Source organism: Calidris pugnax, unplaced genomic scaffold (genome assembly GCF_001431845.1).
Source record: "Calidris pugnax isolate Ruff unplaced genomic scaffold, ASM143184v1 scaffold277, whole genome shotgun sequence".
In the NCBI taxonomy this organism is placed as follows: domain Eukaryota; kingdom Metazoa; phylum Chordata; class Aves; order Charadriiformes; family Scolopacidae; genus Calidris; species Calidris pugnax.
Window position 1 is genome coordinate 23,076 of NW_015091023.1, and position 27,646 is coordinate 50,721.

General features: G+C 41.1%; 1 protein-coding gene across 1 annotated transcript in view; it reads left to right on the top strand.

The window, feature by feature from the left end:
- Positions 1-14,529, top strand: part of SLC9A4 (solute carrier family 9, subfamily A (NHE4, cation proton antiporter 4), member 4) — a 35,984-nt gene extending 21,455 nt beyond the window's left edge. The window contains 5 exon segments of the mRNA XM_014955848.1: positions 5,485-5,581; positions 7,619-7,750; positions 8,424-8,511; positions 12,210-12,333; positions 12,335-14,529. Coding sequence (XP_014811334.1) covers positions 5,485-5,581; positions 7,619-7,750; positions 8,424-8,511; positions 12,210-12,333; positions 12,335-12,416 — 523 coding nt within the window. The 3' untranslated portion in view covers positions 12,417-14,529.
- Positions 14,530-27,646: the final 13,117 nt, after the last annotated feature.

The following is a 27,646-nucleotide window of genomic DNA, read 5'->3' on the forward strand; positions in this document are numbered from 1 at the left end:
TCAATTCTTTGCTGAGAGCAGATTTCCTTGTAGCATTTGTAATTTTACCTACTTCGGTTTGCAGTCCCTCAAACTGTCTTGCCATATTTTGGTACTTCTGTACCAAATTTGTCCAATTAATCATTGAGAGCAGGTCTGTGGAGAAGGACTTGGTGGCTGAAAAGCTGAACATGACCTGTCGATGTGTCCTCTCAGCCCTCAAAGCCAACCACATCCTGGGCGGCATCAAAAGAAGCATGGCCAGCAGTTCAAAGGATATGATTCTGCCCATCTGCCCCACTCTGGTGAGACCTCACCTGGAGTACTGTGTCCAGCTATGGAGCCCTCAGTACAGGAAAGACATGGATGTGCTGGAGCATGTTTAGAGAAGGGACTCAAAAATTATTAGAGGGAGGGAATACTTCTCCTAGGAGGAAATACTTGAAAGGGGCTTATAAGAAAGATGGGGACAGTCTTTTTAGCAGGTCCTGTAGTGATAGGAAAAAGGGTAATGGTTTTTAGCTAAGAGAGGGTAGATTCAGACTTGATATGGAGGAGAAATCTTTTTACAATGAGAAGAGTGAAACACCAGAACAGGTTGCCTAGAGAGGTGGTAGGTACTCCATCCCTGGAAACATTCAAGGTCAGGCGTAGGTACTGCATTCCTGGAAACATTCAAGGTCAGGTTGGTCGGTGCTCTGAGCAACCTGATGTAGTTGAAGGTGTACCTTCTCCTTGCAGGGTGGTTGGACTAGATGTCATTTAAAGGTCCCTTCCAACCCAAATCATTCTGCGATTCTATGATTCTATGAAACAGTAATGCAACCTGGCATCAGACAGACCAGGGGAGAAAAATGGTGGGATCTCCAGAGCCATCACTGAGGGAACTACCCTCTAGGAGAGAAGTCTGTACAAATCTTCACTCCTGCATACTTTAATGCTATGCATATATTTATCCTCACGTTGCAACCTACTGCCCAGACTGTGGGTATTTCTAGTGGCACTTGCCCCCACAAATGTTTTCCTGGCCTCCCACTGGCCACTGCTCCTGCTACTGCCTGCTCTCTGCTGCTGCATCCTTCAACCCCTCCCCATTTTGCAGCAGCTTCTGTCAGGGCCCAGCATATTTCCTTTTTTGAATGATCATCTCAACCCACCCCAGAAAGTCCAAATACCATCCAGACATTGAATTAAAATCTCTCTTGAAACTTTGGCTTAATCATGTCCAGATTTATCTGCTTTCTTGAAACTGGTGTCAGCATGCAGCATAAGACCTAGCCCTTTTCTTTCTGAATCATTCTTTGCTGAATGGATTATATTAAAAAAAGATTGTGTGTCTGACAGGCTCCTTTCTGTCTGCTGTATTCCCTTAACTGTTCTGAGCCAAGAGAAAATGTGCAAGGTTGGTAGACAATCTATGGCAATCAACCCACATTCCTCTTCAGTTCTTGAGGGAAAGAGAATATAAGAAATATTGCTTTCTTGTAGTTCAGAAATTCTCTCCAGAATGGTGAATTTAGATTGAAATATATCCTATAATAAACAGCTGATATGATGGACTAATTTTTTTCCAGCTCTACTCTGGATGTAATAGAATTTTTCTGTGCATCAACCTCTGGTGCACAGGTTCTCCTTACTGAGACGTCCTTTTTAAAAATGAAGTGTCAACTTCAAAAATCAAAGTGTAGCCTGTGGCTCAGAAACATTCTGATTCTTGGAGGCTGTGAAAGCATTCTAGGAAAATACGTGTTTTCCCAGCTCTCTTTTTGATAGCTGTCCTCTGTTGAGCACTGATGGAGACAGGATAGCGAGCTAGTTGCTGGATCTTTGGTCTGAGCCAATGCAGCAGTTTTTCTATGTCCATTCTCCCGAGCAATTATGTGAAACTGCTTAAGACTAAAAGGTTTCCAAATGTATCTATAAATTGTTTGATTGTTATCATTGAAGTAACTTGTACCTAAAGTCCCTGTCTTCAGTACAAAAATCTGGCCATAAGCAAGTAGAAAATTGAACTCAAATTCCAACATATGGCATGTAAAGCAATCCAGTTAGGATACAAAAATCTGGTCATAAGCAATAGAAAATTGAAATCAAATTCCAACATATGGCATGTAAAGCAATATTTGTGGTGCCAGAGTAGTGAGAAAGCTCTCTCACTAGCACTTCTGATCAGTCCTTCAGCCTTTAGGCACGTGAGGGGAAATGCTCTGTAACAATCAAAGCAGATCTCTATTGCTGTGAATTAGCATTATTCTTAGAAATTGCATTCATGCTGGTGTGATTCTTGCAGGTGGACTGGGAGTCCAATAGGCACTAAGCATTTCCAGTGCAGACTGGAGAAATTTGCCCATGGACTGTGCAACAAAGAATCCACATTTGAATGAAAATAGATCATTTTGTTATGATGTTTTGGAGAATATAAGCCTTAGAAATAAGGATAGAAATGTCAAAAGCAGAGCCAAACAGATATTATCAAAACTGTGTTTGCATGGCTGTTTTTTGCCCATTAGAGAGAGATGGTTTAATGCTGAGCTTACTTAATGTTGGCTTCATGTTACTGCAATACTGACTTTAGTAAGAGCAAATCTTAGAATGCATGAGTATAATACGGATCAGAATCAAGTGCCGTGTTGTCATTTGTGGTGGTGCAGTTGTGCAAGAGCTGTGCCTAATGAATGGTACTTCCTTCACAGGAGTAGTGAGGATCGGTGGAGAGTTCACAAAGTTCAAAGTTATATGTATTATATATAAAAAATAATCTTACAAGGTTGTGGAAGGTATTATAATTCTTCCGCGTATCAACTATCTATGTCTAAAGAAGAAAGAGATACTGTCATGGTACTTATTACAGAGAGACTGGCAGTTTTAACTGCATGTTGTCATTTCAGTATTTTCTTTGCAAACATATCTCCTGTGCTGTGCTTTGTTGTAACATGCTGGAAGTTTCAATAAGAACAAAGAAATAGTTTTAATAAGGATTGCTTTATGGGTTAGGTAAGATACCAAACTGCTTTGGGTTCATTTGAAAGGCCTTTTCCAATGTTGAAAAATGTAAAAGAGATCTGTTCCTTATTACCATACTAGTGCATTGTTACTGGTTGGGTAGGTTAATGTCTAATCCTGTGAAAAGAATACACATTTTTTATTTGTGCTCCAGAACAATACAGGCTATCTTCAAGCTGTTTGTTCTCTTGTTATCCCAGGTCAGCTGAAACTCAGGGAATTTTATTTCTTTTATTTTAGTCACTTTAAGAGCAAAATGGTAAGCCTTTAAATGACTTAGGACAGGCCACTTCTGTGCTGGAATGTGGAGGGGGTCAGATATGCAACTGGAAAAGCAAAGGGATGATATGATGTATCTTTCCAGTGGAGTTCTGCTCACCACTTTCCCTATCTTATTGCCAACTGTAAGGTATAAAGACCCTGTGGAGACATTCAGTGAAGAGAGGACCAGACAGACAGTTATTCGCTATGATCTCAACACTGCTTGCATCAACCATGACAGTTCAATTTGCATTATGCAAATGAGCCAAGCCTGCATTCTATATACCACTACTTGACATTGATCCCCAGAGGCTGTGCTTATGTTTGCTTTCCCAGGTGTGCCCTGGTATCTTGGTCTCCCTTTTGCCCAAAGGGACAGCAGCTACAGGCTGCCGTCAGCAGAGACTGGTTTCCTTGATGTGGAAAGTAGCTTACCTTAACTGTCCCACAGCCTAGGACATGCCAGATCCAGTATGGAATAAAGGTGCATTACCCCTAAGCTGGGAAACTTGGTGGCATCACTGGATCCTCTCAGTGCTATCTCTGAGAGCTGAAAGCAAGGGAAAAACCAACCAACCAACCAAAAAGCCCAGCTGGCCTGGAACTGGGTGGTGGTGATGGTCTTTCTCCTCTGCTGGTAAATACTTGGGTTTGTTGTTGTTGCTGTTGTTGAGAATTGATCAATATCAATTAAACATTTGTTAGGAAGGATTTATCAGGGCCAAGATAAGATTTCTGGTCAAATCCAGAAAGGCAGTCCTTTTTCTCTCACTCTGGCTTGCCAATAGCTGAGTGGCAGACTCATGGCTGTCTCATGCCTCAGCGAGATACTTAAACTATTGGTTATCACAGCCCTTCCTCGAACACTGCTCCTTAACTTATTGCCATTTTCTCTTTTTCTTTTTAATTGATGAAAAATTTGGCAGATCGCAGTTTTGATCTGATGCAGATTGAAATCACATTTTGAAACCTTAAAATATACCAGGATTTAATTCTTATATTCCAGGGACTTTGGACAGAACCAGGCCACCAGTGCTTACCGTCTACTTGACAGTAAGAGTAAAATGTAGAATCCAGGCTGCTCATTATGGTCCTACAAGTTTTCAAGATGTTCATGTTCATATAGATATTATAGCAGACAACGGTCATAAACTTTTTAAATTAGCCGTAATTGCAAACTGCAACTTTTCCTATGTTTACAGCATAATCTTAGTTTAGCTTGAATTCACCTCCCTTTGTCGTTAAAAGTTTTATATTTATTTTAGAGGGATTACAAAATAAATACACACAGAGTTTTAGCAATACTGTACATTAATCATAATCCATTCTTTAATTGCACAATTTACAGACACCACTTTAAGGACATCACTTAGCTGAGAACAAAGATTTGCAATTTCTTTTTTCTTTTTTTTTTCTTTTTTAAAAAGTTAAGAAAGAAAAATGAAGAAAGGAAAAAAACAGAGACAGGAAAACAAACTCAGACTGATTCATCCCGGATGATCACTATCTGTTTCTCTTTCTTTTCCTGGGAATTTAGGCGAATGCTAACTCTCACGCAGATTGACCGATTTAGCAAAATCAGTTAACATTTCGCAGCAGCCTTTGGCCATTGTTTTGCCGGTGAAAAGGGCAGGCAGCTACAAGTTATTGTGGGCTTCTTGTCCCAGTTTGTTAAAAACACAAAGACGGCTATCTTTTAGCTAGTTCTTTCATTTTAAATGGAGAAACAGGCTCAGTACCGAGGAAACCCTATACGTTCTCCTCACCACAAGGCAGATCTCTTGGACTCCTTCATCAGCATGTACTTCACTTCTTAAGGATTTGCTGCACTTTCTCAAAGGAGTTAAAACAAGTAGGACCATAAGGCCCAGACCACTAGACCATGTTGGAGAATGTATTCAGACAGAGGAAGAAACTCGCAGTGCTCTCCTGAATCTACAACTGGTTGTTGCCAATCTAATCCTTTAATACCAACTTCCTTATGAAGCTTTGAAAAATAAAAGAAGAGTTTCTGCTGTCACGTATATGACAGACCATTCTGACTACCCCAGTGTATTGATAAAACCGAGAAAAGAACAAAATTTGCTATTTTTTAATTCATCTTTGGATGATTTCGTGGTGTCACGGGTCATCGGAAGGCTCGTCATAGCCTTCTGCTCCAGCGCTAAAAAGAAACCATGCTTGGGAACAGTATTTAATCAACTCATTAATATCATATTTAAACTTCTCTTTTATTTGCAGGAGTGGCAGGAATTGGCGTGTACATAGGCTCTCCCCCGCAGAGGTGGAGTCCATGAGAGATGTCCTGGCACATAATCTATATCAAGTGCGACAAAGGGTGCGTAAGCGACCTGCTATCGCTCACTATTTGCAGACCGAAAGAAAACTCTTGTTTGCCCTCCCCATATCGTAGCCACGGCTGGTGGGTGGTAGCACCAGGGGGGTCACGCTGGTGGGAAACACGAGCCCTGATCATGCAGCCATGCCGACCTGAGAGCAGGATGGGGAAGGGAAGGAACCCTGGCTCAGGGCTCTCTCCTGGGTGGAAAGAGGGAAAGCAGCTTTTTTTTCCATCAGCTTTTCACCCTGACAGCAGCAGGAAAAGCCAGGAAAATCTGGGCATGAGCTGTAGAGGTCAGGCTTCCCTCGCTGCACAGAGACCTGTGACTCAGAAACCACCTTCCCAAAGGCTGCCAAACATCCCCGAGGGAGCCTGAAGTCCCGGGTCTTCAGCCTGGGGGTGGAGGTGGCCGGCTGGGTGACCGACCTACGTGCCCCTGCTAGGCAGTGAGAGGGACCAGTGTTTGTCGGACGGCTACCTGGCACCCAGGGAGGGATGCAGGGCTTGGTGGGAGGCAGCGGGCTGGCAGGTGGCCAGCAGCAGTGGAAATTCCCCTGGGGAGGTGGGTGGGCCAGCGGTGACAAGGGTGGCCCAAAGTCAGCTGAGAGGCGGGTAAATCCTCGGTCTGGATGGCAGCAACAGTTTATCCTTGCCACAGGGAGGGAAAGGCAGAAAAAATTCCACCTCCTCTGGTGCTTCACTTTATGTGTTTGTGGCTTTTTTTCCCCCATAAAATGGGGGTGATAAGACCTCTACGGAGATTTGCTTTGCAACGGTTTGCGCTGATTCTGATGCAGCCCAGTGTATCACATCTAATTAGTCCAATCTCGGGCCCAGAATATGCAACTGAGTGCTGTTGTACACCAATGAGTGGTAGAGAATGTATTACAGTAACCTTGAAACTACACAGATAAATGGGGCTAATTTTTGTAACATAAATTTGCTAGAAAATGCTAGGCCTTTCTCATTTAAATGTGTCATTATTAATATGATATTCATCCCTAATATTGTTTGATTTGCCATGGCCAATTATCCTTATAATATTAATTTCTTATCTTACCAGCAACAATTTGCATATATGGCTGCCTCTTAGATTACTGAAATGAACTTTCTCTCTTCAAAATCAATTACAGTAATGACTATTTGCGCCAGTCACTTTCTATGTGGTATTGAGAACTGTGTGCTTTCGGAAATGAAAGATAGGAAGTAAAATAATGCGGCTTATAATACTTCAATTTCAGTTCTGAAGGCCTGGTAATGCTCTGGCTCAGCAGAACAACTTTACAAGGACCCTTTCAAGTGAGACTGAGATCAGGTTCTGCTTTTTAAGAGGGTTTATAAACTTCAGTGAATTTTTCTCTTTAAGGTAGATAATTATTTCCCTCATATCACTAGATGTATGTGATAAATTAAAAAGATTGTCCTAAAAAATGCTCATTTTTAGGGTAACATTAAGGTGTAGTTTGTCCAAGTATGGAAAGGAAACTCAGCTGTGTGTCTCATTCTGGAGATGTACTCCTTTTAACATAGTCTTTTGCTCCCGGGGACACCTTCAACTTGCTCCTGGCTCAGTAATATTAGTACCAAGGCTCAGAGGTGGGTTAACCATCTGTCTCTCTCGGGATCTGCCTCAGATCTGTAAGTCCCAATTGTGTGATCAGAAGAGGGCTGACAAAGGGAGGACAATCCCAGAGATGTTAGCAGCCTTGTGTAGGTGGGTATTTTTATGGTATGCTTCGAGCAGGCATGACTCTATAAAAAATGGCATAAAAATGTAGCCATTGAGGTCCAAGACTTAAAGCTATGTTCAGGCTTCTTCCCATCTTGCCCTGCAGCAGTGAGGTTAGTGCAAGGCTGCATTTTTCCATGTGATACCAAAGGGACCTGTGGCGAGTCCATGGTGCCCATGTGATACCAAAAGGAGCTCTGGTGAGCTGGAGTGGGTGTCCCTGCGGCCCCATGATCAACCAGACTGCACAGGTTATTCATATTACAAGTGTAAAGAAAATCAATTGGGTGTATTTTCTATTTCAGGCACCGACATACAGCCGACACAACCTGCCCGCCAACACAAATGAGAGAGAAGCCCAAGAAATCCTCATCCGCCGCCAGCACAGCCTGAGACAGAGCTGCAGGAAGGGAAACAGCTTGCCTTGGGGTAGACCGGTACCTGTTATGTAAAGTACTATTCATGCAAAAAACACCTCTGCTTCTCGGTAAATAAGGAGAGGCACGCTTTTGAATATGCTTTTTTGCAAAAAATTAAATGGTATATTCCCCAATGTCTTCATGCAGCACCTAAGAAGAAAGAGCATTGCTTAGCATGTGGACAGCAACATATTTATGTTCTACCTGTATACATTGGCCAGAAATCAGCTATTATGGCTACAAGTAGTAAAATAATGTAACTTGAATTGTTTCGGCATCTGCAAACCATAGTATAATCACAAAAGGCCTAATGCAAAGCCCTTGACAGCTTGCACTGACAGTTTGGGCTCTCAATCAGTAATATTTGTATGACCAAATGCAGGCATTGGATAACATAGACGTTTACAGCTGAGATAATCACAGTTAAGGAAGAGAAATAAGTCTTTGCTGGGTGTATTAATTTTGTTTAAAGTTGCCACCTGAAATAGGAAAGGTGAAGAACATATTTCTCTCTGCTGACTGTAAAAAAGCCGTTAGGGCTATTATATCAGACACAGACATTTTCACACCGAGTTCAACCACACAAGCTAAGCATTGATCTTACTCACACCTCTCTAAAATTGGGTGTAAAGGTGCAGAGGCACAACAGAAAAGGTATATAACCATTCCTCCCTTTCTGTCTCATACACAGGCTAATACCACAGAGGTGCGCTACCTCTCCTTGCCCCAGGGCCCCAGCCAGCCCACTAGACGAAAAGCCAGGCGTGTTACTTTTACAGGTAATGGAAGTGCTTTACTCCATATCCTGCTCCAGCTGTGAAAGAAACTTGCCGTTGCTCAGTGGACTTGACAGTACTAAATGAATACTCCCATGGAAGGCCCTGGCCTCTTTAAATGTGCTACACCCTCCTCTCCTATCTTTATTATCTATGTTGTTTATATGGTCATTACTGCAGTAGTTTCTGTCTCGTTCCAGCACCGCCTAGTTTTCTCTTTTTCCCTCTTGCACAAATAATCCTGTGACCCCTGCAGTTTGGCCTGGCCGCAAGGGCATCCCTGTAAGCCTGAGAGAGCAAACTATCCATTCCCTGCAACCTTACAGACACAATTCCACGTGAAATTGTTAGGAGCTGCTGAACCTGAGGCTGCCACAGCTCCGTGCCCCCCAGGTCCCGCAGGTAGCAAGGCTGGGCAGGTATTCCCAACAGGCACCCCCTTTCTTCCCCAGAGCAGCACAGACAGGGGACAGTGCTCACACAAGCACAAATGGCACCAACAGCCTCATCCTGGTCCCCTCTCTGGTTAATCAGGATGAAAGGCCATTAGTGGAAGATTATATATATGTACCTGCTATCTGAATCCCCCAGTAGCTGGCCTCGGATACACACTCTGCCCAGTAGCTGGCCCTGGATGCTTGGTCTTCCCATTTGGTGGCACTTGCGCATCTGAGTCCCTGGGGACACAGTCCCATGGCAGCTGCCGATACTCAAACCTACACACATGTGCACACACACACACAGAGGCAGATGCTCCTCCACCCCACGCACTGTGGACCACTCCAGCAGCTGGCCTTGGACAGCAAGTCTTTCTTGTAGCAGGATCCCCTGGTCTCCCCTTGCTTCACACAGAGGGACACACTCTTGCAAACATGTCTCTCTGGTACCGGGTCCAGATTATGGCCTCAACAGTAGCCAACCACAGACCCCATGATCTCTTCAGTCACTGGTCTGGCTGCTCTCCCCAGTCTCTGTAACAGACTGATGGTTCCCAAGCCTCTTATCCTACTCAATGGCTACTCTGGCTTGGTGATTGCTAGCAGTTTTGCACTGCCATGTGCACCCTCACTCTAGAGGTGCCTCAGGGACAGCCTCTCCTTTAGCTCATTGTGGTGGGTCTCACCCTGTCCATGAAGCTGATCACCCCTGTGATGGATCAGGGTAGAGGCTCAGACTTATTCCTCTGACCAGGACACTGGGGGCCTCCTTGTCTGCCCTTGTGCCTTGGGGCTCCTCTGTGTTTGTGGAGATGAGCACCTAATCACGTAACCTAACAAAAAATACTGATAGAATCTGTCCCCAAGCAGACGTTCACCTCTTCCCTTTTCCCAGCATGCTCTCCATGAACATTTCTGTAATAATACTGGTATTACTGCGTAAAGTTATCAGCCAGTCTCAAGTTATCATATGTACATGGTAAAATGCAGACCCATCTTCACTTACACTCTAAGAATGGAGACAGAGGTTAGGGATGGAGCAACACTGAATTGTCCACAGAAACACAGTGGACAGTGTCAGAGAAAATATGAGGTTTAGGACACTTGAATGTTCATTGTTGTCTCCATCTGTAATCTTCCTGACTCCTTTCTGAGTTCATTTATGTGAACCTGAAATGCATTTGCGTTCTTTAGAAAAATTCGTTTTCATTCTGGCAAAAATAGCTGTAGTGATTGAAACTTGAAACCATATTTTTAATCTTTGTTTTTGTAATATTTGTTTTTGTATCAAAAACTTGGATGACAAAGTTTGTTTCCTGCAGGTGCAAAATTATTTTCTTTCTTCCCTTTCTGTTTTACTCTGAAAGAGATGACAGCAAAAGAGATCTATGTAGGCAAACCATCCCCCTGGGGCTGTGCACTCACGTGTGATAGCAGCAGAACAGAAACCCATAGGATCTATTGAAAGGGGAAAATCAAAGTTACTTGAGGGGATTATTTTTTTTTTTTAATACAGCTGACTTCTTTTCTATTCTGTTTGTCAGGGTGTTGTGGTAGGGGATATTCTAAAATATTCAAATTGTCCTACACAGCAGCCTCAAATCTAAAAGTATTTCAGACATTTTTAAGGGACCAAGTTCTGCTATGCAATCAGGCATATTATTTCAGTGGGGAGAGTGGCAAATCCTGAAGCACTGAAAGCAAGTACTTTTTCACTAATAACTAGGCCTGCCTTGTGATCTATCAAAATAATTAGTCATCTTGGTCCAGCTTCTGGCTCCATCTTAAGTTCATTGTGTAGAATTCATACCACTTTAAATGTCTCTGACAGCAGGAAGAAACCCTAAACTCCTCTCATAAACTGTGTTAGGATGAGAGGAACTGCTCTTGGGAACTGTGAAGATAAATACTCAGTATGTAGGAAATTAGAATGACAACCTCATATACGCACATATGCATTAACAGAGATAAATGTTCTGCCTATGTCTGGAAACCCACTCTGGAACAAGCATCCTCCAACAAGCTTGGTTTAGCTTTTGTATATAGCATGTGCAGAAAGCTTAGTAACTAAGAGGCCAGAAGCGACCACAAATAGATGCTTAAACCACCTATCAGCTCTTTCTGCCATTCATACAAATGAATTATTTCTTTGACAATACATATCATTCAAACTTTGTAGCAGTGATGCTCCCAAAGGGCCAAGTAGAAGCCCTTCAAATCTGAGAAAACCCATCCTATTTTATTGCTTATAGTGTGGTATGCCCACATGGCTTATAAGAAGCGAGTTCTGCTGTTAAAGAAATCTGTGCCCCTGTTTGGCAGAGGCAAGTGCTGGTGCACACATTCTTACTTTGTGCCAACTGTGAAGTAAACATTAGCTTAAAATAAGTCAGTAATTATTAAACTGCAATTACTTGATAAATTTTCACTGCGTGACTATATCCAATACTTGTTTGCTTTAACTGAAGCAGGAAATAGTCTAATTTTATTATTCCTATGCCTTTGTATTTATCTCCCAAAACTTCCTAGGTTGTTATGAGCCAATTAATTAACCAATTTGCTAGTGCATAGTCAGACGACAAGTGGCTTTAAGAAAAGTAAAAAAGCATATTTTATAAACTCAGGAGAATGAGAAAGTCAGTTTTTGGCCTATTGCAGGCAAATTTTTATTGTGTACTTGTGGCAAAGAAAGCTGGTAGGAGCAGGTCTGACACACCCAATGTAATCAAGGTGCCCTGGAGTCAAACTCCTGGTTTCAGGTGAAACTGTTTTCTTCCCAGTTGTTAATCACAGGTGATCAGTAAACTTGATTTTTGGTGGCACTAGAGTCTTCTCCTTCATCACTTTTATGTCTTCTGCTGTGGGTTTCACAATGCTTGTCAACCATGATCCTAGGTATACTTGTGAAATTCACAGAAAATGGAAAGCTACATAAAGTAACATTCTTGCCCTGTGAAGGTATTTAGCAGCTCTGCGAGGCACTAAAAGATAGCTCAATGTGCTTATTTGCTGGGATTTCAGGGTAGAGGTAAGATCAATAAAATCTTTTAAACATCAGCTTTGGGATGAAAATAAAAATTTAAGGTTATTTTTAGCTCTTGACTGCGCTCCTATTCTATAGTAATTATTTTAAATGCTTCGGCTCCAGGGTTTAAAATCGTAATGTTATATTGTATTGAATACCTTTTAACTGTCCTTGACAATACCACAGTGTCTCTCTTTTTTCTTCTTCAAGATATGAGTTATTTGTCTCTTTTCCTTCAGATCACCCCAGAAGTGGTTCTGATACTGCGTATCCAGCAATGTTCAGACCCCAGCCCCGACTACGACCACTTGAAGCAAAGTACCGCCAGGAAGAGCTGATTCCAATGGCGCGCTTGGATAGACGAGCAGGCCCACCCAATCCTTCAGGTCGAAGAAGAAATTCAACGAGCCAGCATCATTTCACCAGAGCAGACAATAAAGCTCTAATGCCAAAGTCTCGATTCGCTGTGGGAGAAGGAGAAGGGTATGAGTCAGAAGAAGAGACAGAAAGGATGGCACCAGCCAGGCCATTAGCCATATGAGGAGCAAAGAAGAGCAATGTTTGCATCTCTAGGGCCCTCTGTGCACTGCTCCAGAGAAAATAACAAAGCTCTTATATGAATCAAACCACAATTTTCCTTTTGGGACCTGTGCACTCGCTCTCGTATCACTTTCAAGTGCTGTATCAAGGTACTTAGTGGCTCGGAGAAGCCTCAAACACTTACATGTTTTTATCAAGCTTTCTTTCCAACAGAACACTGCAGGAAAGAGGGGAACGTGATCTTTGTAGAAGTTTGGACATGGATTTAAATGACAATAGTTGAGCACGTGTAATGCTCTGGCTGGAAGCTGATAATCCCTTCCTCTGTTCTGTGCTATGACCTACACGTAGAAGAAGGAAACACTGAAGGACATGCTTGACACATGACTGCCCAGATTGGTAATTTCAATTAGTTTAGTGCTTTCCACCTCAGAGTATCTGCAATATTCTAGGAAATGGTTAAAAATATTAAAAAACTCCATTTTTTTGGCACCTAAATTTCACTGAAGATGCCTAAATGGGTACTTAAGTCAAAAGGATATTTTAGTGGACACTTTCAGCACTTGGTAATCTGTTCGCATTTCAGGTTTTGGCTCTGCAAAAATGCCTAAAGTCAGTTGCTATGACGGTCCATAACTCCTGCTACTTCAACCAATTTCAACATGTAGGCACCTGTCACCCACCTACAATTGTTTGGGATGAATAAAGGAGGCATCCTGGTACGTACAAATCCAGAGAGGACTCTGCAGGCTGGGTGCCTTTTATTTGCAAATGTGGGATGGCAAGAATGTACACAATACTCTGGTGGTTCAGCAAGTGTGAGGCTTCATTAGAGCTTCTAACCCCCATTCCCTATTCCCACATTGCCAGAGGGTGTCCAAATCAGCGGACCACTCTTCACGCTGAAGCTGGACCAGCACTGCACATAGGGAGCAAGAAAACTGGGCCAAAATGTAAAGGCAGCCTAACTTTGTAGCCAGCTGGCTAGCATCAAAGAGGGGCCCTGTGTTTTGCTCCCAGGTTTTTGTAGGGTATCTGCCTATATGTCGTATGGAGAAGCATTTGCTAAAAAAAAAACAAACCCACAGAAAGAACCAGGGGACATGGCAGGGGCCTGGGACCTGTCAGCCTTCCTACTGAGCTACCTTCCAACTGGCTCTGAGTGCCCATGCTCCAGTCTCAACAGGGTGTCTCCCTAGTGGTAGGAGAAGCAAGAAGCTACGGTCTTGAGTCCTTTGGGATAAAGTTTGAAATCCCAGACACCTAGTTCCTCTGATGGACTTCTTTTCTGCAAAATGGAAGCAGCAGTGACAGTCATTTGTGTCTTGAACCTAAAGGTGAGCTGATTTTATTCAAAGGGATGATCCGAGTCCAAAAGTCCATAAGCCCTCCTTTATAGCTGCACTAAATGCAAATCTACACCTGAGAAATGTGCCAAGTTCAGTCATGCTTTCTTCAGCTCTCCCTTTCTCTCCCCCATTGAGAGCTTGCTTAGCTGCCCAACTCAAGGTCTGTAAACGCTGTGGTAAGACTCAGAGAAGCAGGAATTAAGAGGTAGCAGTGCCACTATTATATTTCTCTTTTATATATTACTGTTAAATGCTTGTATGTCCCGGTCCAGAAAAAACTTTTAAGTGAAGTTATGACTTCACATTTCATACAATGGATTTCTGATTCAGGACAGGTGACATCTAAACTAGCAAATTTGAAAAGCTCCACCAGAAGAAAAAAATAAAAGGCCTTTTTCCCCTTTTCTCATGTTAGCAGGTTTTATGTTTAGCAAGTCACAATGAATCATCTATACCGAAATTGTAAAAAGCTTTATGGAATGTAAGTTCTATTTGTATTTCCTCTTTCTGCCAGAGAAATTGTACAACTTCCTTTAATGAAAGCAGTTGCACATTATTGAAAGAAGGTAGGATTTGGCTTTTGTACCAACACTGAATAAGCAATGAAATACAGCTCTGTACCTGAAAATCAACAAATAAACCCAGCTCCACAAAAAGAGGAAGTGCTCCACATAGTTTTTAAACAAAAGCAGCATTGTGTCAGATCTCAATCCTACAGCAAGTTATATTTACATATCATAAATCTCAATGAAAACATTATTTTAAGAAAAAAAGTTATCATACAAAATCAGGTCTTGAATTGCACTGTGTGTCACCCAGTTGCCACATGAAATTTAAATTTAATTGAGGGCAAAATCAGTACCTGTGTGACATAGTCCTTAGGGCACAGAGCTAACATAGGTGCATGCAGTAGGATGATGGAGGTGTGGGACATCCACGGAGGGGGTGGGATCTTCAAAACTGGCTGGTGGGTGATGTGAACTGCACCAACACTTGAGGTCAGCGGTGAAGGGAAAGTGGAAATCTGAGAGGAAGATGAGGAAGGGATACTGTCTCATCTTCAAAGGGAGGCTCAGGAGGGAGATTAAATAGAGAAATTACTGTGAACTGCAAATTCAGCATTTCCTCTTTAAGAAGATTTAATCAACATGTTGTTTGGGGGAACTGGTCAGATAGAAACTGTGAGATGAGGAAGATTAATGGGATGTCTGAAATGGCATGGAAAGGGATTAGACATACAACAGGAAAAAGAGGAGTCCATGCAATTTGGTCATGGTATGTTTGAAAAGCATGCTTAAAATTGGCTCCCAACTTCTTTATTAAATATTATAAAATTCCTGGAGCATTTATATAATTACATGTCATAAGTAGGGAGCAAAGCATTCAATTTCTAATGACTTTCTATTAGAACTAGGAGGAAATAATTAAGTCTTTCTAAAACACAAATAAAATAAGGTTATAGCTGGAGTCAAATCCCCCACTTTGAGTTCATTCCTAATCTTTCCTCTGATGGAATCAATGAGCCAGATCTTCAGAGACTGTAAAGCCATAGACCATCTAGAAGTTAATAGAGCTCTCCCAGCATTTGCAGTCTGGCCTCCAAACTTGTAAAGTCTATTTTTATCTTTCTTTCCTAGCAATTAGAAAACAGGACTGGAAGAAAATTTCCTTCTGTGCCATTAGTTGCTGTTAATGGTTTTGCTGGCCATTAGCCAAGTAGCAATGCTGCAGGATGCCTGTATAAAATATGTTCTAATATATAAAGTTGCACTATTTATTTGTTTTTATGGGTATTTCATACCTGTGGACAAGAGTTCTAGTTAAAGAAGCACGTTGCCTATGTTTTAAATAGCAATAACTACAGCAATATTTCATTACAAGTAACTTATTCCATGTCTATGGGATCTCAGCCCGTGTCCATAAAAAAAAATCTACTGGTTTAGGGCACGAATTTAAATCCACTGTGTGTGGGCATTCTTAAACTCTTTAACTTGGGTCATATAAAGGTAAGTTAGTTTAAGATCTCTCTTTTATTTCATGCTGGTACAGTGATATTTACTCAGGAATTTAAATAGTATTCAGATTTAAGGTGAACTGGCACAGGAAGGTGAGGAAATATTATTCAAAATCCATAGAGGAAATAGGAACTGAGGGAGTTAAGACTGTTCTGGAAGGAATAATAATGAATAGCCCTGTATCTTTGACGGTAGAAAGAAAACAGAAGATACACTTGAACAGAACTTGCTAACCAATGAGAAAAATAAGACAATAATAAGACCAGGACACAGTGATACTGAGAAAATATTTTAGTAGTAAAAGCAACAATGGTCAAAGAGAATATTGCAGAAAAAGGGAGGGAGTCGTCAAGGTCAATAGTACATTGTGAGCAACTGGCAATACTTTCATATTTATTACATGGTGTGATTAACTGTTAGATCCTGTTGTTCTTGCTGCAGCTGCTACTGTCCAACTAATATCTCAGGCAAGTAAGAAAGTGTAGTAAAGGGAGAATCTCTTCCTCAGAGAACTTTCCATCAAGGACGCAGCAGCGAGGGAAGCACCAGCAATCAGGACACGATAGCAGGTAGAGCAGAGAGAGCCCAGAACCTCCAGAAATACCAGTTGAAAGTGCACGGAAAGAAGCCATTGCCATGGTCCCTCTTCCAGGGGAAATAGCTCTGACTGGGAACGTCTGCAACTGAGTAGTCAGGGCGGTCGCTGCCATCTGTACAGCACCCGGGGAAACAACATGCTAGCTACATGATGACACCAGCGAGCAGGACTGGGAAGGATGCTATGAAGGATCTAAAACCAGTTTGTGTGTCACACTCGGGGTGGACATCAGGGAAGGAGTGCAGAAGCAAGGGATAATTCACCTCACAACACAGCTTGAAACTCAAGTGAGGGGAGCAGGTGTGTACCCATCAAAGCCAGAGAGGAGAAGATGTAATAGTTGGAAAAGAACAAACGCCCTGGCAGGAGTTCTAGATGGACTGATTTACCGCTGTGCGTGTGAGCCAAGAAAGTAGGCCAACTTAAAAGACAGAAGTTAGTTTAGATGTGTTTAGAGCAATTAAGGGAGGTTATATGAGATCCAGAAAAGTAGGCCAGGGTTTCAGGCTGGAGAGACTGATAGAGAAGAAGTAACCTTGACCATCTTCAGGAGAAGAAGGGTAGTTTACTCCATTTTTACAAGAGAGGTAGTCAGAGAAAAAAGAAGACCAGTGGTGTCTGCAGGGGAAATCATCAAAATGCTATGGATGAAAAACTGGACTTTTAAGTAACAGATGAAAATTATTGTAAAGTGATTCTTATTTTCTTGCTGGTATGTTGATTTTGAGAATTGATACTTTCAAGGTTTTTCCTGCAGCCATTAGACCCTGAAAACTCACATTTTATTGTCATGTAAGATTAGAAACTACTATTTAAAAGCCCATGGGAGACTCTGGAAAATGTAACAAATATTTCCAAGCTTCCTTTCTTCACAGGTACTTTTTCTAATTTTCTATCTACATATATGGACAGAGCACAAACATTAAGAGTGGAAAAACAGATAACCTTATCTTTATATTTTATTTGCTTTTTAGGTAGGACAATTACGTTTATTGTTTTGCCAAGCTCACTGTACTTATGAACCTTAAAATTAGAGGTGTAAGGTAACATGAGTAATAATCTGAACCAGTTAAGAGGACTGAAAGTCTATTGAGCTATACTGCCTAATTTATTTCCTTTTGAGAATCTGTCTCAATGTTAATCACAGGTGAAACTCCTTTTTCTTTCCTGCTTTGGTTTCACGGGTGTGAAATTTGAAAAGTTAATATCGGCTCTTGTTTATTTCTTGTCCACCCTTTCTCCTGGAAAAATTTGAGTTTCTACTACCTTTCAATCATAAGAGATGAGACATGGACTGAAGAAAACAATGCCAAACTCTGATTTTCAGAATTTTCTTTCTTTGGCAAGATAGATTGCAGACACACCAATAGTGAAGAGCTGGTCAGGAGGAGACATCAAAACTGAATATCATCACTGACTTTTTTCTACTGTTCTTCCAGAGGCAAGCTAGGAAGAAAGAAGTATCTGCCAAGAATAGCCACGGTGAGCTGGGAGCACAGATATTGGTCATCTGCAACATCATTTTTACACATGCAAACACAGGTCACATCACTACACATCTGGTCAGTGCTTTCTTATCAGTAACTTAGTCTGCTAAATACAAAATTGTCATAAAAGAAGCTGAAAGTTAAGCTGCTTTATTTGCTGGCATGTATGTCAAGTATTAATTTAGACTGGTTAGTTGGTACCAAGCCTAACACCATTTGTTCTTTGCTCTAGTGTATTATCAGCAGTGACAAGGGGTGGAAATAATGAGTTAAACACAAATGCCAAAATAAAAAGGCTTGTATTTTTTAAGATATCTTTGAATAAAACCTATAGCCCTCTAGCTAGATTTATTTTGCCTTTCTTTAAGGTCAAATTTCCCATCACAGAAGCTTGCACTGGCTGATAAAACAATATGTAAATGAAAGCCACCTGCCCAAACACATTTAGCTCCAATATTACATGATGGTAATTAATATTGGTAATACTTGCAGTGGTGCACGGTGTCTTCCAGGTGCTGTGTGAACACAAGGCACAGACAGTTCAGAGGCAGGGCATCCTGAGAATTATGCCAGTGTTAAAACCCCACATGAAAGGTGGGGAAACTTGCACAAGGAAAACGAACTGTGTGTACACATAATGCAGGAACAGTGCCAGGAACCGAACACGAGACCCTGGTGCCTTGACCCCAAGTCTACCTTTATTTCCCTTAGGCTTTCAGGTGACTGAAACCTACAAAAAGGAACAAAAGAACAGACTGAAACTGTTCATCCAGCTCTCACTACAAAAAAGGAACAATCCCACAGAAATTACATTTTTTGGGCAGTGATTCAAGCCAGCCATCAGGACCTGCTGTTTACAAACAGTTCCCTAAAAGACATCATAAAATTTTGCCATATTTAAGATATATGTAAAAAAGATGTAATTCTTCACTCGTTTTTTCTCTAGTATTTTCACTGTTGTTCTTTTCAAAAAACTGCATTTGTTTTGCTTAGGGACAAATACTTGATAGTATTGAAGGGGTTTGTAAGAAATGAATATGCTATGGCAAATACACTTTTTCCTTGGCACCTGCAACCACAACTCTTGAAGGTCACTTATTCTCCATTTTGGTCCAGTGAGGAAGGGAGGCTGTAGGTGTTTAGTACAGGTGTTAGACAAATTTCTCCAGCTTTCTATGCCTCCACTTTGTCACATGCACAATAGGCATAAAAGCACTGAGGGCTAAGTCACACAAAGGTTCCTCAAGCCATCTGAGTTGTCAGATTTGGCACAGGAACCACATGAGCCCTTTGCTTCCTGGATCAGCAGTTGGAGGCTAAGGAGGTCCCTTGGGGCATCTTTATGGCAGCTGGACTGCACGCCTGGGGCGATCAGCACAAGGCAGCCAATGGCACAAATCAGTTGAACACATGTGGATGGCTACCTTGCAGCGATCTGGGGAACAGCTTAGACTCCACTGACACCAGTGGGAGCTCAGACACCCACCCCCCATGTAGACGCCTTCATGGTGAACATCTAAACACTACTTACAGAGTCTGAAGAGAAATTGCACTGTCCTCATCCTTTAAGTGATTTTGGCACCTATGAATGAAAGGCATCTTTTCAAGTCTAGGCATTATGACTGCTTTAGCTTTGAGATGAATCTTTTCTTCCTCAACAAACTAAGCTATTTCTGCATGTACATGTAAAATTTTCCAAGCTTCCTTTCTTCACAGGTACTTTTTCTAATTTTCTATCTACATATATGGACAGAGCACAAACATTAAGAGTGGAAAAACAGATAACCTTATCTTTATATTTTATTTGCTTTTTAGGTAGGACAATTACGTTTATTGTTTTGCCAAGCTCACTGTACTTATGAACCTTAAAATTAGAGGTGTAAGGTAACATGAGTAATAATCTGAACCAGTTAAGAGGACTGAAAGTCTATTGAGCTATACTGCCTAATTTATTTCCTTTTGAGAATCTGTCTCAATGTTAATCACAGGTGAAACTCCTTTTTCTTTCCTGCTTTGGTTTCACGGGTGTGAAATTTGAAAAGTTAATATCGGCTCTTGTTTATTTCTTGTCCACCCTTTCTCCTGGAAAAATTTGAGTTTCTACTACCTTTCAATCATAAGAGATGAGACATGGACTGAAGAAAACAATGCCAAACTCTGATTTTCAGAATTTTCTTTCTTTGGCAAGATAGATTGCAGACACACCAATAGTGAAGAGCTGGTCAGGAGGAGACATCAAAACTGAATATCATCACTGACTTTTTTCTACTGTTCTTCCAGAGGCAAGCTAGGAAGAAAGAAGTATCTGCCAAGAATAGCCACGGTGAGCTGGGAGCACAGATATTGGTCATCTGCAACATCATTTTTACACATGCAAACACAGGTCACATCACTACACATCTGGTCAGTGCTTTCTTATCAGTAACTTAGTCTGCTAAATACAAAATTGTCATAAAAGAAGCTGAAAGTTAAGCTGCTTTATTTGCTGGCATGTATGTCAAGTATTAATTTAGACTGGTTAGTTGGTACCAAGCCTAACACCATTTGTTCTTTGCTCTAGTGTATTATCAGCAGTGATAAGGGGTGGAAATAATGAGTTAAACACAAATGCCAAAATAAAAAGGCTTGTATTTTTTAAGATATCTTTGAATAAAACCTATAGCCCTCTAGCTAGATTTATTTTGCCTTTCTTTAAGGACAAATTTCCCATCACAGAAGCTTGCACTGGCTGATAAAACAATATGTAAATGAAAGCCACCTGCCCAAACACATTTAGCTCCAATATTACATGATGGTAATTAATATTGGTAATACTTGCAGTGGTGCACGGTGTCTTCCAGGTGCTGTGTGAACACAAGGCACAGACAGTTCAGAGGCAGGGCATCCTGAGAATTATGCCAGTGTTAAAACCCCACATGAAAGGTGGGGAAACTTGCACAAGGAAAACGAACTGTGTGTACACATAATGCAGGAACAGTGCCAGGAACCGAACACGAGACCCTGGTGCCTTGACCCCAAGTCTACCTTTATTTCCCTTAGGCTTTCAGGTGACTGAAACCTACAAAAAGGAACAAAAGAACAGACTGAAACTGTTCATCCAGCTCTCACTACAAAAAAGGAACAATCCCACAGAAATTACATTTTTTGGGCAGTGATTCAAGCCAGCCATCAGGACCTGCTGTTTACAAACAGTTCCCTAAAAGACATCATAAAATTTTGCCATATTTAAGATATATGTAAAAAAGATGTAATTCTTCACTCGTTTTTTCTCTAGTATTTTCACTGTTGTTCCTTTCAAAAAACTGCATTTGTTTTGCTTAGGGACAATTGAAGGGGTTTGTAAGAAATGAATATGCTATGGCAAATACACTTTTTACTTGGCCTCTGCAACCACAACTCTTGAAGGTTACTCATCCTCCATTTTGGTCCAGTGAGGAAGGGAGGCTGTAGGTGTTTAGTACAGGTGTTAGACCTGGGACAAATTTCTCCAGCTTTCTGTGCCTCCACTTTCTCACATGCACAATAGGCATAAAAGCACTGAGGGCTAACTCATACACAGGTTCCTCAAGCCATCTGAGTTGTCAGATTTGGCACAGGAACCACATGAGCCCTTTGCTTCCTGGATCAGCAGCTGGCACAACTCTTGAAGGTCACTTATTCTCCATTTTGGTCCAGTGAGGAAGGGAGGCTGTAGGTGTTTAGTACAGGTGTTAGACAAATTTCTCCAGCTTTCTATGCCTCCACTTTGTCACATGCACAATAGGCATAAAAGCACTGAGGGCTAACTCATACACAGGTTCCTCAAGCCATCTGAGTTGTCAGATTTGGCACAGGAACCACATGAGCCCTTTGCTTCCTGGATCAGCAGTTGGAGGCTAAGGAGGTCCCTTGGGGCATCTTTATGGCAGCTGGACTGCACGCCTGGGGCGATCAGCACAAGGCAGCCAATGGCACAAATCAGTTGAACACATGTGGATGGCTACCTTGCAGCGATCTGGGGAACAGCTTAGACTCCACTGACACCAGTGGGAGCTCAGACACCCACCCCCCATGTAGACGCCTTCATGGTGAACATCTAAACACTACTTACAGAGTCTGAAGAGAAATTGCACTGTCCTCATCCTTTAAGTGATTTTGGCACCTATGAATGAAAGGCATCTTTTCAAGTCTAGGCATTATGACTGCTTTAGCTTTGAGATGAATCTTTTCTTCCTCAACAAACTAAGCTATTTCTGCATGTACATGTAAAATGATAATAAATATATATTTTTTTAACAGTGTCTTATTGTATACAGCTCCTATATTCTCTTTATTTCTGAAGGACTCTCTGTCTGCAAGCCTATTTGGCTCAATCTACTGTAATGGGTTTAGCAATAGAAAATTGCAAGGCTCACATTACTGCTGGCTCAAATGGACCCTTTGGCTTGAATTCCTCTTAATGATGAATATCCCAAAATCTTTTCCCATCATTTTCATAAGTATGCAAACATAGATTCAAATAAAAGTGATGACTGCTGACAAATTTGTTAATCAAGCCTTAGCAATTTGAAAGAGCTTTTTCAGGAGTTTTTTGTCTTATTTTTCCCTAATGCAAAAATGCCTGATACTGATTTAACAAGTGATGCAGAGCAGACAGAACAGCCAGTGCCAAGATCAGATTTACAGGTCTTGTTCCCAGGTAATGAAAAGAAAGATAGATGTAGCAACAAAGCTCAAAACATCACTTAAACCAGTTTGCATGAATTAGGTTAAGCTCCAAAGCCCCAAAAGTTGTTGTTTTTATTATTTTTATTATTATTATCATCATTATTATTATATCACTATGTGTAAATTTTCATGTACCAGTCTCTAATGCATAAAACAAAAACTCTGCTAGATGAGAGCATTAATTCTGCTTTATCTGCTGGAAAATGCATGCTTTTACCAAAGAGGAAAAGAGCTGCAGTGACCTCTGTTGATAGAATGAGGCAATGTATTTAAAGAGCCAAAATGGAAAGGTGACACATTCAAATCCCCTTCTAGGATTAAATGGGACGAAAAGCAAACTGTGCAAAGAGGGAGTGGCTTTCAGGTTGCATATTAAAACGACTATTTCCCAACACCCACTGAAGTCAGAATCCTCATCAAGATAGTTGCCTTTTAAGAACGATTTGTAGACACTTTGTTCCCTTCTTAGAGTGGAATGAAAAGCTATTGGCATGAAGATAGAGGACATAGCACGCTAAGGAATATGTGGTTTTTTCAAGTGCCATACTGCATTCCAGGAGTTTGTATCACCAAAGGAAAACATCGTGCCTGGATGTATTACGTGATTTGAATTTAGTGACTGGTTCCTTGTGCCAGCCTGACACACGGTATTCTTGAAGTTTTGAGGCGAAGAAGCTTTCCAGTTGGCGGGCTGCCTGTACCAGAGAGAAGTATCTAGGAACTGTCATGCCTTTATGACCAAGAATTTGGAACATGCCTTTATGGGCTAGTTCTGATCCAGGAAAATAATTAAACACGTAAATTCCCACAAGGATCTGGACCTTAATGCTTAACTTCAAGGTTGGGAGTAGTTTCCATGAAGGCAAGCATTTAAGGCTTGATCCTCTATGATTAAAGTTATTGAAATCAATAACAAAACTTCCATTAAGAGCTAAGTAGCTTGTGGAAATCGGGGTATTATGTACTACTTTTTTCAGCCTTGTGTGTTTGCTAAGGAATACTCAGTGTTAAACAGAGGCATAAATGAGAGTCTGGGGTTTGTACTGTTAAAGTTATTTTATGTTTCTGAGCTGTCCAGTAAGTAATTGGTACCCACACTGTTTAGCTTTTCTAGGAGCCACAGCAATACAGATTGGTATAATTTTCCATCTAAGTTTGGTGTTATAGCAGATTTGATCATGATCACAAAGCTGTGAGTTTTCCCAGCTCAGGTATTTTAATTTGTTAATGTCTCCACCAGGGCCTGAGAGGTTTATTTTTAGTATACCTTCCAGGAACACTGCTGTCCCTCTGATCCTAAAACATCTTTCCCACAAGAGACAAATGGATATTGGAAATGACACTTTACTAGCATTCTCTATGGTATCCTCGTTCAGGCTTTGTAGAGAAGAATTTCTGCAAGTGTAAGGAGGGGAAAAAACCCACCACATTTATTCTTTTTTTAATAAAAAGTATGAAAATCTGTACATAAAGCAATATCTTATTTTGATATAGGTAAAATCAGAAAATGAAATAATAGATCAGTACACTATGATATCATTAACTGGATATTAGGGATGTACTTGTTCTGCCAGTCTAAGAACATCAAGGTACACAAAATTTAAAGTATTAAAATCAATCCTAGTTTGCATATGTTATAGATGCTGTAAATGCCATCTTACAAAAATTTCACAATAAAGCCAATTATTATAGCTACCTATTTGATAACTTCATGCTATCAGGCATGAAGGAAGTACTGATGTATTTTCCATATATAATTAATGATCCTGGCGAAGATCTTCATTGACTTCTGGGAAATTATGTCTGGGTTTTTTCACTCTGCCTTTAGTCTGATAAATTTTTATGGAGAGTGGTCATGATGGGAAGTACAGCTGGGTGATAGGTTGGATCAAAGATTTCTTTACCTCAGTGTATTTAGCATCCTACAAAGACTTCTACACATTAAAGGACTCTACTTACCCACTCACTTTTTTAAAGGTACACCAAGAAAAGTCTCTATGGCTGGGAGAGTTTATATATTAAGTGAATTAATTCTACATTAGAATAGCACATAGAACCAGCCTGCATACGGCATAATTATTTTCTGCCAAGTTTACATTGCCATAGGACAATTTTTTTTTTTTAGATTACTTGAAACAATCCTAAAATGAACATTTGTAATACCGTACATAGCTACAACTTTTGCACTGAAGGCTGAAATCACCCATGGTCTGATATCTGTGCTAACTCTATGGGAGCCCCAGCTCCATGTGTATTAGCTTTTGCTGCCTCAGGTGTGGTTTGGGAAGCAGGTTGTGATTCAAAAGAAATCAAAATATCTTATTACCATTTTTCTACTGTCCATTCTTATTACCCAGCATTCAGGCTTTATAATTTAGTTCTTTTCCAGTTTAGTCTTACAGTGCATTTATGAACGAGTTCCTGAGTGGTTATTTATGTACCAGTCTTCAGCGGTCAGCTCTTTTGGCTTATCTTATAGAAGAGAAAGAAAAACGTCAACAGTCATCTTTTTTTTACATCTGGAAAAGTATCTTTTTTCATACAATTATAACTGTTTGACAGGAATTTGCTCAAAGTTAAAGAATATCTTTGGATAGAGATTAAAAATGGAAAATTACATCTTCAGAGATGTACTTTTCTTTAAATTGCTAGTATGTGAAAACTGTTTTGGAACTTTAATTGCTGCTACAGACTTACTACAAAATAAACTTTGCAATAAACCCTAGCTGAGCCTTATCTATAACCAAAAATCTCCACACTGGCAAGAGTATAATACAGGGTGAAATCATATTTGGATTTGGGATATTTTGCAGCTGAGTTCAACAAGGCAGGATTTCCTCTTTCAAGCAGTCCCAAACTTCTCCTCCTCTGGGTATGTGGGGATTATTTGGATCCTGCAATAATTGCTGGTTGGGTCAATTGCTTGATTTTTTACAGTGAGGAGACTTACATACTTTCTGGTTTTGGCCTCACACAGAGGCATCCGGGCATGATTCTCAGGCTAAACTGGACAGTCCAAACCCAGTGTTTGAGTGACCTGCTGAGCTAGAAGCCAACTTCTCTGCTCAGTGCCAGCTCTGAACCCTAACAATTATGCCCGTTTCCAAAAACTGCATCAGAACCTGTCATTCTTTTAATCATTGTGATTTTGGCGATTTGCGTCTCTCTGGTCATCCTGTTTTAGCATGCTGCAGGTGGAACAAACCTGAAGCTCAACCCCAGGAGAGAAGGCTTTGTCAAAAGCTCCCAGAGTATCAGCCACCACAGAGCTGATAGGTAAAATCCCTGCTCATCACAGAATCACAGAATGGTTGAGAAGGGACCTCTGGAGGTCATCTAGTCTAACCCCATGGCTCCTTTCCCCTCTTTCCAGTAGTCACTTGGAGAAGCCCTGGACAATGCACACAGGTGCAAGTCTCTTAGCAATAGCCAAAACTCATGATCCATCCCAGCACTGTAAGAAAAAATCCTGAAAAGAGGTTCTTGCAGTGAATAATGAGGGAGGAGGCACCTTGCTCAGCTTGGCTCATGATTTTAATAGCAGCAGCAGTAGGAATGAGGGGTTGGAATCCACCACATCTGGCTTCAGACGTGTGTGCCAGCCTGTCAACCCGGGACTCCTTTCGTGCTCAGCTGTAAGAGTTAGCATCTACAGGCAGTGATTGATGGGCCTGTACTGGGAAGCAACAGGCAGGCCCTTTTGAAGTGCTTGCTGCTTTCCAGGAGCCCTAAATAGAGCCCAGGGTGACAAACTGGGACATAGATTCCATTGCTAAAGGGCAGATGAGCCACACTGAAAATAAAATTATAACTGCCTTTTACTGAGGAGCTGAAGGGGCTTGAATAGATTTTGGTCTTTCTAAGAACAGCATCTGTACTCATTTTATGTGATACTAGGGTTGAACTTGTGAGCAGTTGTCAAAAGCACATGGATACTTTTTACTGTAGTTCTGTACCCAGATACTCACATTAGCTCTAAAAAAAGTAATTTCTAGACCTAGAACAGCTGTATCAACCTCTGTATCATGAGCCCAGTGCCCACGTTTATCTAAGAAGCCCAGCCCAAAGAACATATCTGCCCATGTGTGTGTTGTCCTGAGCTAGTCTGGGAATCCTGCTGCCAAGGCTGGACCACACGCAGGACCAAAAATTTCTTTGTCCCCCACTGCTGGACTTCATGCAGCTTCAAGTTTTAAGGCATTTGAGTTCTACAATATAAAACACAGGTCAGACTGATTTCTCTTTCCCCTCTGTGGTTTTTCAGATAACTAGCTGCTCTGGTTTATTTCAATCACTGTGGGATGGTTTTTACAGGACTGGCACCAACATACTGGTCTAGCTGAGATGAGAACCAAACTGCTTATGTGACAAACTTACTTGACCACAAGACAAGCAGAGGTTGATTGCACAGGACAGATATGCAGCCTCTGCTCCTCTCCTCAGAACGGGTATTGTTATTTTCCTGGCATTTTCCAAAGTACCTGCAAATGGAAAAGGGGATTTACTTATCTCTGTGTATCAAGAGATGATAACTCCTTTCGCCAATTCTGTTAGAAATTTTGCTAATTCCATTTTTTGGCAGTACATTCCTTGCTCAGGAGATACAGATGGAGTGTCACGCAGGAGGAGTTCAGAAAAATACCAGTAGTTAATGACTATGAACATAATTGCTCCACCTTCTTTTTCCATGTCGTAATGTTCTAAGAAAGACTATTGCACAAGAAAGCAATCAGAGGCAGGTTAAAATACAAGGAAATGGATATAATCTTCTCAATAAAGTAATGCTATCCTGACATGGCTTTTTTGAGTAGATTTGTTTGTTGTAGGCAACGAAAGGCACTTTACCATTCCTCCACACATTCCTGCTGTAGTTATTACAATGATTTTCTTGAGGTTTTTTTGTTTATTGGTTGGTTTTTTTCCCCTGTGCAGCCTTTCCTCTGATTAAAAGGTATGCTCACATTTTGATCCCCATATGTA